The following is an 11,732-nucleotide window of genomic DNA, read 5'->3' as shown; positions in this document are numbered from 1 at the left end:
AATACAAGAATGATAAAGATATTGAATTTAACCTGTGCTTTTCATTCAGCTGTACAGCAGCTCATTATAGTATTAATGTCCATCTACTATGGGTAAACATTCCAGTCTGGGGTTGCAACATTCCAGTTACTTTCCCAAAATGTCCTGGTTTTCCAGAAATCCCGGTCGGATTTCCTGCTTCTTCCCTCTTGATTCCTGGAATTTTTTAACCGGGATTTCTGGAAATTTGGGAAAAGTAAACTGTATTTTGCAACCCTAATCCAGTCCATGGTGTACAGTGGGGAAAAAATGTATTTAGTCAGCCACCAATTGTGCAAGTTCTCCCACTTAAAAAGATGAGAGAGGCCTGTAATTTTCATCAACTATGACAGACAAATTGAGAAAAAAAATCCAGAAAATCACATTGTAGGATTTTTAATGAATTTATTTGCAAATTAGGGTGGAAAATAAGTATTTAGTCACCTACAAACAAGCAAGATTTCTGGCTCTCACAGACCCGTAACTTCTTCTTTAAGAGGCTCCTCTGTCCTCCACTCGTTACCTGTATTAATGGCACCTGTTTGAACTTGTTATCAGTATAAAGACACCTGTCCACAACCTCAAACAGTCACACTCCAAACTCCACTATGGCCAAGACCAAAGAGCTGTCAAAGGACACCAGAAACAAAATTGTAGACCTGCACCAGGCTGGGAAGACTGAATCTGCAATAGGTAAGCAGCTTGGTTTGAAGAAATCCACTGTGGGAGCAATTATTAGGAAATGGAAGACATACAAGACCACTGATAATCTCCCTCGATCTGGGGGCTCCACGCAAGATATCACCCCGTGGGGTCAAAATGATCACAAGAACGGTGAGCAAAAATCCCAGAACCACACGGGGGACCTAGTGAATGACCTGCAGAGAGCTGGGACCAAAGTAACAAAGCCTACCATCAGTAACACCACTACGCCGCCAGGGACTCAAATCCTGCAGTGCCAGACGTGTCCCCCTGCTTAAGCCAGTACATGTCCAGGCCCGTCTGAAGTTTGCTAGAGTGCATTTGGATGATCCAGAAGAGGATTGGGGAGAATGTTATATGGTCAGATGAAACCAAAATACAACTTTTTGGTAAAAACTCAACTCGTCGTGTTTGGAGGACAAAGAATGCTGAGTTGCATCCAAAGAACACCATACCTGCTGTGAAGCATGGGGTGGAAACATCATGCTTTGGGGCTGTTTTTTCTGCAAAGGGACCAGGACGACTGATCCGTGTAAAGGAAAGAATGAATTGGGCCATGTATCGTGAGATTTTGAGTCAAAACCTCCTTCCATCAGCAAGGGCATTGAAGATGAAACGTGGCTGGGTCTTTCAGCATGACAATGATCCCAAACACACCGCCCGGGCAACGAAGGAGTGGCTTCGTAAGAAGCATTTCAAGGTCCTGGAGTGGCTTAGCCAGTCTCCAGATCTCAACCCCCATAGAAAATCTTTGGAGGGAGTTGAAAGTCCGTGTTGCCCAGCGACAGCCCCAAAACATCACTGCTCTAGAGGAGATCTGCATGGAGGAATGGGCCAAAATACCAGCAACAGTGTGTGAAAACCTTGTGAAGACTTACAGAAAACGTTTGACCTGTGTCATTGCCAACAAAGGGTATATAACAAAGTATTGAGAAACTTTTGTTATTGACCAAATACTTATTTTCCACCATAATTTGCAAATAAAATCATTAAAAATCCTACAATGTGATTTTCTGGATATTTTTTTCTCATTTTGTCTGTCATAGTTGACGTGTACCTATGATGAAAATTACAGGCCTCTCTCATCTTTTTAAGTGGGAGAACTTGCACAATTGGTGGCTGACTAAATACTTTTTTTCCCCACTGTATATTTGACCGATTAAACAGGTTGTAACAGTGTATATATGTATATTATTGTACATTAAGGAATAAAATCCATAAATGATTTGAACAACTCAAATGTGTAGACATTCTTTAAAACGTTGACTGACATTGCAAAGTGTCAGTACCGGTATGTTGTTGTAGGTCCTAACCTCGGGTTTCATGTCTTAGTGTACACTAAATCCACAGTATGAAAATGTATGCACTCGCTTAACTGTAAGTCGCTCTGGATAAGAGCGTCTGCTAAATGACGTGAATGTAAATGTAGATGCCCTGTGTGTGTCCCCAGCACGCCCTATAGCAGCCTTCCTGGAGTTGATGTCATTCCCTCCGTTCCACTCCGTCATTGGTGGCTTTAACGGTCTTCGCCTGCCTGTCATTGGTGGCTTTAACGGTCTTCGCCTGCCTGTCATTGGTGGCTTTAACGGTCTTCGCCTGCCCGTCATTGGTGGCTTTAATGGTCTTCGCCTGCCTGTCATTGGTGGCTTTAACGGTCTTCGCCTGCCTGTCATTGGTGGCTTTAACGGTCTTCGCCTGCCTGTCATTGGAGGCTTTAACAGTTTTCACCTGCCTGTCATTGGAGGCTTTAACGGTCTTCGCCTGCCTGTCATTGGTGGCTTTAACGGTCTTCGCCTGCCTGTCATTGGAGGCTTTAACGGTCTTCGCCTGCCTGTCATTGGTGGCTTTAACGGTCTTCGCCTGCCTGTCATTGGAGGCTTTAACGGTCTTCGCCTGCCTGTCATTGGTGGCTTTAACGGTCTTCGCCTGCCTGTCATTGGTGGCTTTAACGGTCTTCGCCTGCCTGTCATTGGTGGCTTTAACGGTCTTCGCCTGCCTGTCATTGGTGGCTTTAACGGTCTTCGCCTGCCTGTCATTGGTGGCTTTAACGGTCTTCGCCTGCCTGTCATTGGTGGCTTTAACGGTCTTCGCCTGCCTGTCATTGGTGGCTTTAACGGTCTTCGCCTGCCTGTCATTGGTGGCTTTAACGGTCTTCGCCTGCCTGTCATTGGAGCTTTAACGGTCTTCGCCTGCCTGTCATTGGAGGCTTTAACGGTCTTCGCCTGCCTGTCATTGGTGGCTTTAACGGTCTTCGCCTGCCTGTCATTGGTGGCTTTAACGGTCTTCGCCTGCCTGTCATTGGTGGCTTTAACGGTCTTCGCCTGCCTGTCATTGGTGGCTTTAACGGTCTTCGCCTGCCTGTCATTGGTGGCTTTAACGGTCTTCGCCTGCCTGTCATTGGTGGCTTTAACGGTCTTCGCCTGCCTGTCATTGGAGGCTTTAACGGTCTTCGCCTGCCTGTCATTGGAGGCTTTAACGGTCTTCGCCTGCCTGTCATTGGTGGCTTTAACGGTCTTCGCCTGCCTGTCATTGGAGGCTTTAACGGTCTTCGCCTGCCTGTCATTGGTGGCTTTAACGGTCTTCGCCTGCCTGTCATTGGAGGCTTTAACGGTCTTCGCCTGCCTGTCATTGGTGGCTTCAGGACCTACACGGCTGCTCTTCTCCAAAGCTGTGTCCCAAACGGCAGCATGTTCCCAACGTAGTGCACTACTTTTGACCAGGGGGGCTCATAGGGCACTAGTCACCCATAGGGCTCTGGTCTAAAGTAGTGCACTATATAGGGAATAGGGTGCCCTTCTCTGGTCTAAAGTAGTGCACTATATAGGGAATAGGGAGCCATTTGGGACACAGCCCGAGTCATGCCCCCCTGCCCCACAGTGATAGAGACACCCTCTCCCTATATTTAGCACTGAGCTGCACTTGATGCCAGACAGACCAGGAAGTCAAGCTTATTGGCCAGCTGCCCTGTCAATCACCTCAACAGGCAGGGGAGTTGGGCCAGGGGCTCTCATAGTTGACATTAGAGAGCGCCCTCAGCCCTGGGCCAAACGTAACCCTGAGGGGATCGGGAGGAAGAGGCTAGCAGCAGTATCAGTAGTAGCAGTGTTCAGCTGGTTGGAAGGGAGAGAGGGTTGGAGAGGAACTCTAGGTCCCGGTTGAAGCCTTGACTGACTGAGGAGTGAAGACAGGAGTGTGTTGGTGTGTCCCGTAGTGTGGAACGGCCTTGTGGCCAGCGGTCGGCTGGTCTGGTGTTTCCTGTCCATTCAAGGGCATTCCATCTGCTGGGACCTGGACAGGAGAGGAGAGACAGCGGAGAGGAGCGGCCTGCCACAGAGGGCCCACTGGGTTGAAGAGAGAGAGGGACGGGGGAGGAGGGAGGCTACGAGAGGAGCCACATGGTCTCAGTCCCACAGGGAGCTACTCTTCTGGGGACAGTAGGTTGACAAGGTAGGTACTTCCATATTCTACTTTCTGTTACAGACTTCCACTCTCATGTAGTTGGAAAGCTTAAAGTGAAGGTGGGGACTTGGCCCCGTAACACAGAAACACAACATACATCTTGGTAAGAGTCCTCCCATATACACAGTATGAAAATCACTTTGAAATATATTGTGAATCATTCTGAAATATATTGTGAATCATTCTGAAATATATTGTGAATCATTCTGAAATATATTGTGAATCATTCTGAAATATATTGTGAATCATTCTGAAATATATTGTGAATCATTCTGAAATATATATTTTATTTATTTAAGTGTTGAGAGATTCTCATTATTTGAGAGGGGAATTGTTACTCCAAATTGGTAACTTATAAGATCTAAATTAATACAGTGTCCTAAAGATTTGAGAACTCCAAATGAACCCCAGTATTGTAAAGTAATATGCAGGTCATTAATATTGTTGTATTCCAGAAGTGGATATGGTCATTCATGTTATTGTTGTATTCCAGAAGTGGATATGGTCATTCATGTTATTGTTGTATTCCAGAAGTGGATATGGTCATTAACCGGTGCTCTTTCCCACACCGTACAGTAGCAGCCCAATCTCACCAACTGACTCCACTGCTAGACCTGTTGATTACAGTCCAAACTGAGTAATGGATAATATCTACTAGCTGTCTAATGACTGTTAGACAGGTTTTAGTCTCTCAGTTGGTAGAGCATGGCGCTTTGCAACGCCAGGGTTGTGGGTTCGATTCCCACGGGGGGCCAGTATGAATAATGTATGCACTCACTAACTGTAAGTCGCTCTGGATAAGAGCGTCTGCTAAATGACTAAAATGTAAACGTAACTAAACACTGTCTAATTCCTACAGTCTGTAATGACTGTTAGACAGGCTTTAGTCTCTAGATAAACACACATGCCTCTCTCTGTCTGCAACCTGCTGTCCCCCTGTCTACACTCCCCAAATATACCCCATCCTTAAATCTAATATAAACCTGTCTGTGTCGTTACCTGCCCTGTAGTGAGTGAGAGGTGTGAAGACACACACACACACACACACACACACACACACACACACACACACGCACACACACACACACACACACACACACACACACACACACTGCGGCTTGTGATACTCATCTGATCTTAGCCCTCCTGTTGTGAGTCTATAGAAAGCCAGTTGACTCCTGCACTCTTTTCACACAAGGCAGCCATCATATTTATGTAACAGTTTTTTTTATATGGACAGACACAATAAAACAACGGTTACATAGAGCTGTCAGATAGAGCTAAAAGCCAAAAATAAAGGGAACACTTCACTAAAGGAGGGACAAAGTAAAAGATCCTCAGTTAATTAAGCAATTAACATCCCATCATGCTCCAGACACATTAACTAGTCCCTCTCTCCTCCAGACACATTAACTAGTCTCTCTCCTCCAGACACATTAACTAGTCCCTCTCTCCTCCAGACACATTAACTAGTCTCTCTCCTCCAGACACATTACTAGTCTCTCTCTCTCCTCCAGACACATTAACTAGTCTCTCTCCTCCAGACACATTAACTAGTCTCTCTCCTCCAGACACATTAACTAGTCTCTCTCCTCCAGACACATTAACTAGTCCCTCTCTCTCCTTCAAACACATTAACTAGTCTCTCTCCTCCAGACACATGAACTAGTCTCTCTCCTCCAGACACATGAACTAGTCTCTCTCCTCCAGACACATTAACTAGTCTCTCTCTAGTCCAGACACATTAACTAGTCTCTCTCTCCTCCAGACACATTAACTAGTCTCTCTCCTCCAGACACATTAACTAGTCTCTCTCCTCCAGACACATTAACTAGTCTCTCTCCTCCAGACACATTAACTAGTCCCTCTCTCTCCTTCAAACACATTAACTAGTCTCTCTCCTCCAGACACATTAACTAGTCTCTCTCCTCCAGACACATGAACTAGTCTCTCTCCTCCAGACACATTAACTAGTCTCTCTCTAGTCCAGACACATTAACTAGTCTCTCTCTCCTCCAGACACATTAACTAGTCTCTCTCCTCCAGACACATTAACTAGTCTCTCTCCTCCAGACACATTAACTAGTCTCTCTCCTCCAGACACATTAACTAGTCTCTCTCCTCCAGACACATTAACTAGTCTCTCTCCTCCAGACACATTAACTAGTCTCTCTCTCTCCTTCAAACACATTAACTAGTCTCTCTCCTCCAGACACATGAACTAGTCTCTCTCTCCTCCAGACACATGAACTAGTCTCTCTCCTCCAGACACATTAACTAGTCTCTCTCCTCCAGACACATTAACTAGTCCCTCTCTCTCCTTCAAACACATTAACTAGTCTCTCTCCTCCAGACACATGAACTAGTCTCTATCTCCTCCAGACACATTAACTAGTCTCTCTCTCTCCTTCAAACACATTAACTAGTCTCTCTCCTCCAGACACATGAACTAGTCTCTCTCTCCTCCAGACACATTAACTAGTCTCTCTCTCTCCTTCAAACACATTAACTAGTCTCTCTCCTCCAGACACATTAACTAGTCCCTCTCTCTCCTTCAAACACATTAACTAGTCTCTCTCCTCCAGACACATGAACTAGTCTCTCTCTCCTCCAGACACATTAACTAGTCTCTCTCTCTCCTTCAAACACATTAACTAGTCTCTCTCCTCCAGACACATTAACTAGTCTCTCTCCTCCAGACACATTAACTAGTCTCTCTCCTCCAGACACATTAACTAGTCTCTCTCTCCTCCAGACACATTAACTAGTCTCTCTCTACTTCAGACACATTAACTAGTCTCTCTCTCCTCCACACACATTAACTAGTCTCTCTCTCCTCCAGACACATTAACTAGTCTCTCTCTCCTCCAGACACATTAACTAGTCTTGCTCTCCTCCAGACACATTAACTAGTCTCTCTCTCCTCCAGACACATTAACTAGTCTCTCTCTACTTCAGACACATTAACTAGTCTCTCTCTCCTCCAGACACATTAACTAGTCTCGCTCTCCTCCAGACACATTAACTAGTCTCTCTCTCCTCCAGACACATTAACCAGTCTCTCTCTCCTCCAGACACATTAACTAGTCTCTCTCTCCTCCACACACATTAACTAGTCTCTCTCTCCTCCAGACACATTAACTAGTCTCTCTCCTCCAGACACATTAACTAGTCTCTCTCCTCCAGACACATTAACTAGTCTCTCTCTCCTCCAGACACATTAACTCGTCTCTCTCCTCCAGACACATTAACTCGTCTCTCTCCTCCAGACACATTAACTAGTCTTGCTCTCCTCCAGACACATTAACTAGTCTCTCTCTCCTCCAGACACATTAACTAGTCTCTCTCTCTCCTCCAGACACATTAACTAGTCTCTCTCTCTACTTAAGACACATTAACTAGTCTCTCTCTCCTCCACACACATTAACTAGTCTCTCTCCCCTCCAGACACATTAACTAGTCTCTCTCTCTCCTCCAGACACATTAACTAGTCTTGCTCTCCTCCAGACACATTAACTAGTCTCTCTCCTCCACACACATTAACTAGTCTCTCTCCTAAAGTCACATTAACTAGTCTCTCTCTCCTCCAGACACATTAACTAGTCTCTCTCTCCTCCAGACACATTAACTAGTCTCTCTCCTCCAGACACATTAACTAGTCTCTCTCCTCCAGACACATTAACTAGTCTCTCTCCTCCACACACATTAACTAGTCTCTCTCCTAAAGACACATTAACTAGTCTCTCTCTCCTCCAGACACATTAACTAGTCTCTCTCTCTCCTTCAAACACATTAACTAGTCTCTCTCTCCTCCAGACACATTAACTAGTCTTGCTCTCCTCCAGACACATTAACTAGTCTCTCTCTCCTCCAGACACATTAACTAGTCTCTCTCTCCTCCAGACACATTAACTAGTATCTCTCTCCTCCAGACACATTAACTAGTCTCTCTCCTCCAGACACATTAACTAGTCTCTCTCTCCTCCAGACACATTAACTAGTCTCTCTCTCCTCCAGACACATTAACTAGTCTCTCTCTCCTCCAGACACATTTACTAGTCTCTCTCTCCTCCAGACACATTAACTAGTCTCTCTCTACTTCAGACACATTAACTAGTCTCTCTCTACTTCAGACACATTAACTAGTCTAGTATCTCTCCTGGATCCGGCTGTCAGTGTAGTAACTAGTCCCCCCTGCTCTCCCTCCCCACAGCCACAGTAATCTGCTACTACCATGGGTGACTGGAACCTGTTGGGGAAGTTGTTGGAGAAAGCCCAGGAACACAGCACCGTAGTGGGGAAGGTCTGGCTCACTGTCCTCTTCATCTTCCGGATCCTTGTCCTGAGCGCCGCAGCAGAGAAGGTGAAGAAATTCAATTCATTTGACACTTTTTAAAATACATTTACAGTTGCCTCAGCCATTGGAGTACAACAATACACACACTAAAATGTATTTGAATGTAAAGAATGCAACTTGTTATTTCCATTGTGGTCCTGATAGGTGTGGGGGGACGAGCAGTCAGGGTTCACCTGTGACACCAAGCAGCCTGGATGTGAGAACGTCTGTTATGACTACACCTTCCCCATCTCTCACGTCCGCTTCTGGGTCCTCCAGATCATCTTTGTCTCCACTCCCACCCTCATTTACCTGGGTCATATATTACACCTGGTGAGGATGGAGGAGAAACAGAAGCAGAGAGAGAAGGACGCAGAGCGGGCCGGGGACAAACCGCCCCTGTCGGAGAGCAACGCCTGTAAGGCCCCGGTGAGGGACGACAGGGGTAGGGTTCGACTGAAGGGGGAACTACTGAGGACCTACGTGTTCAACATCATCTTCAAGACGCTGTTCGAGGTGGGCTTCCTCGTCATGCAGTACCTACTCTATGGCTTCCACCTGCAGCCCATGTACACCTGCGACCGCTCGCCCTGCCCCAACACAGTCAACTGCTACATCTCCCGACCCACAGAGAAAACTATCTTCATCATCTTCATGCTAGGAGTGGCCAGTCTGTCTCTGTTCCTCAACCTGATAGAGATGTACCACCTGGGGTCCACTAAGTGTCGCCAGGGTATCAAGTACCACCGGGAGGATCTGAGCTCAGACTCCAAGGAGCCCAGCGAGGCGGAGGAGGCCGTGCCCTACACTCCCAGCTACGACCCCTACCACGGGGCCCAGCCAGCCTACCAGGTCCAGCCAGCATACCCTCCTGTCCCCAGCTATAACATGTCCCCTCTATCCGAGGAGACGGACTCCACCTACCAGCCCTACCACAACAAGCAGAACAGGGACAACCTGTCGGTGGAGAGGAGCGTCGGCAGCCAGCCGGACCACCTGAAAGGGAAGAAAGGAGGAGGAACGTGCGGGGGGTCGGAGCCAGGTTCACCATCTCTACCCCGGGCTGGACACCACGCTGCTAAACACGGCAACAAGACCAGAATAGACGATCTGAAGATCTGAGAGGGGCTTAGGTTGCTGAGACCATGTCTTAGGTTGCTGCCCAGGGTCTTATGTCGCTTGAAAGGCATTCTTAGGGTTGAGACCCAAATGGCACCCTATTCCCTATGTAGTGCACTACCTTTGACCAGGGCCCAGGGCCTATGACAACCTAAGACAGTCCAGGGCTCTGGTCAAAAGTAGTGCACTATATAGGGAATAGGGTGCCATTTGGGACTCACAGATGTGTCCAACAGACCGCAGTCCCTTGTGCCCCCCCCCGGCAGCCTGGTGGATGGCAGAGCTTTGACTCACTGGGGGGGTTTGATATTTGTAGGACACAAAAATAAACGTTGAATGTTACGGTTGTAAAACATGATCTATGAAGGACAAATAAATTGACTGTTACGGTTGTAAAACACGATCTATGAAGGACCTTTGTGTTTCATATTAGATGACAAACAACAACATCTTAAAACTCTTTCAGAAACCCTCCTGGTGTCTATGGGACTAGAGGACATTAAATCCAACTATTACTGAACGTTTTTGTGCATTTCAGACTGAAGAAAAAGCGGATATATTCGACTTTTAGTTATTGAACCAAGTAAAACAAGGAAAACATTTTTTTGAATGAAAATGTAATGTTTAATGTGTTTCTTCAGAATAATATTAACCCTGGATGCACTTTAACCGTCTGTCCCAAATGATACCCTATTCTCTATATAGTGCACTACTATTGACCCTATTCTCTATATAGTGCACTACTATTGACCCTATTCTCTATATAGTGCACTACTATTGACCCTATTCTCTATATAGTGCACTACTATTGACCCTATTCCCTATATAGTGCACTACTATTGACCCTATTCTCTATATAGTGCACTACTATTGACCCTATTCCCTATATAGTGCACTACTATTGACCCTATTCTCTATATAGTGCACTACTATTGACCCTATTCTCTATATAGTGCACTACTATTGACCCTATTCTCTATATAGTGCACTACTATTGACCCTATTCTCTATATAGTGCACTACTATTGACCCTATTCCCTATATAGTGCACTACTATTGACCCTATTCTCTATGTAGTGCACTACTATTGACCCTATTCTCTATATAGTGCACTACTATTGACCCTATTCTCTATGTAGTGCACTACTATTGACCCTATTCTCTATGTAGTGCACTACTATTGACCCTATTCTCTATATAGTGCACTACTATTGACCCTATTCTCTATATAGTGCACTACTATTGACCCTATTCTCTATATAGTGCACTACTATTGACCCTATTCTCTATGTAGTGCACTACTATTGACCCTATTCCCTATATAGTGCACTACTATTGACCCTATTCTCTATATAGTGCACTACTATTGACCCTATTCCCTATGTAGTGCACTACTATTGACCCTATTCCCTATGTAGTGCACTACTATTGACCCTATTCCCTATATAGTGCACTACTATTGACCCTATTCTCTATATAGTGCACTACTATTGACCCTATTCCCTATGTAGTGCACTACTATTGACCCTATTCTCTATATAGTGCACTACTATTGACCCTATTCTCTATATAGTGCACTACTATTGACCCTATTCTCTATGTAGTGCACTACTATTGACCCTATTCTCTATATAGTGCACTACTATTGACCCTATTTTCTATATAGTGCACTACTATTGACCCTATTCTCTATGTAGTGCACTACTATTGACCCTATTCTCTATATAGTGCACTACTATTGACCCTATTTTCTATATAGTGCACTACTATTGACCCTATTCTCTATATAGTGCACTACTATTGACCCTATTCTCTATATAGTGCACTACTATTGACCCTATTCCCTATGTAGTGCACTACTATTGACCCTATTCTCTATATAGTGCACTACTATTGACCCTATTCCCTATATAGTGCACTACTATTGACCCTATTCTCTATATAGTGCACTACTATTGACCCTATTCTCTATGTAGTGCACTACTATTGACCCTATTCTCTATATAGTGCACTACTATTGACCCTATTCCCTATATAGTGCACTACTATTGACCAGGGGCCATTTGGGTCGCAGACATATTCACATTAATGTAAAATA

General features: G+C 45.2%; 1 protein-coding gene across 1 annotated transcript; it reads left to right on the top strand.

Annotated features, from left to right (window-relative positions):
- The first annotated feature begins 3,730 nt into the window (after positions 1-3,730).
- Positions 3,731-10,301, top strand: LOC121555995 (gap junction alpha-3 protein). Its single transcript, XM_041869869.2, has 3 exons — positions 3,731-4,167; positions 8,393-8,542; positions 8,681-10,301. The coding sequence occupies exons 2-3, from the start codon at positions 8,414-8,416 to the stop codon at positions 9,635-9,637; spliced, it is 1,086 nt and encodes a 361-aa protein (XP_041725803.1). The 5' UTR covers positions 3,731-4,167; positions 8,393-8,413; the 3' UTR covers positions 9,638-10,301.
- Positions 10,302-11,732: the final 1,431 nt, after the last annotated feature.

Source organism: Coregonus clupeaformis, unplaced genomic scaffold (genome assembly GCF_020615455.1).
Source record: "Coregonus clupeaformis isolate EN_2021a unplaced genomic scaffold, ASM2061545v1 scaf0022, whole genome shotgun sequence".
Lineage (NCBI taxonomy): Eukaryota > Metazoa > Chordata > Actinopteri > Salmoniformes > Salmonidae > Coregonus > Coregonus clupeaformis.
The sequence above is the reverse complement of the archived record's forward strand: the minus strand, read 5'-3'. Positions and strand labels throughout refer to the sequence as shown.

Bases quoted from the DNA above. Each gene is read 5' to 3' on its own strand.
- LOC121555995 (XM_041869869.2), top strand. From the start codon at position 8,414: ATGGGTGACTGGAACCTGTTGGGGAAGTTGTTGGAGAAAGCCCAGGAA. The intron at 8,543-8,680 runs GTGAAGAAATTC...TGGTCCTGATAG, and splicing joins TGAGCGCCGCAGCAGAGAAG to GTGTGGGGGGACGAGCAGTC.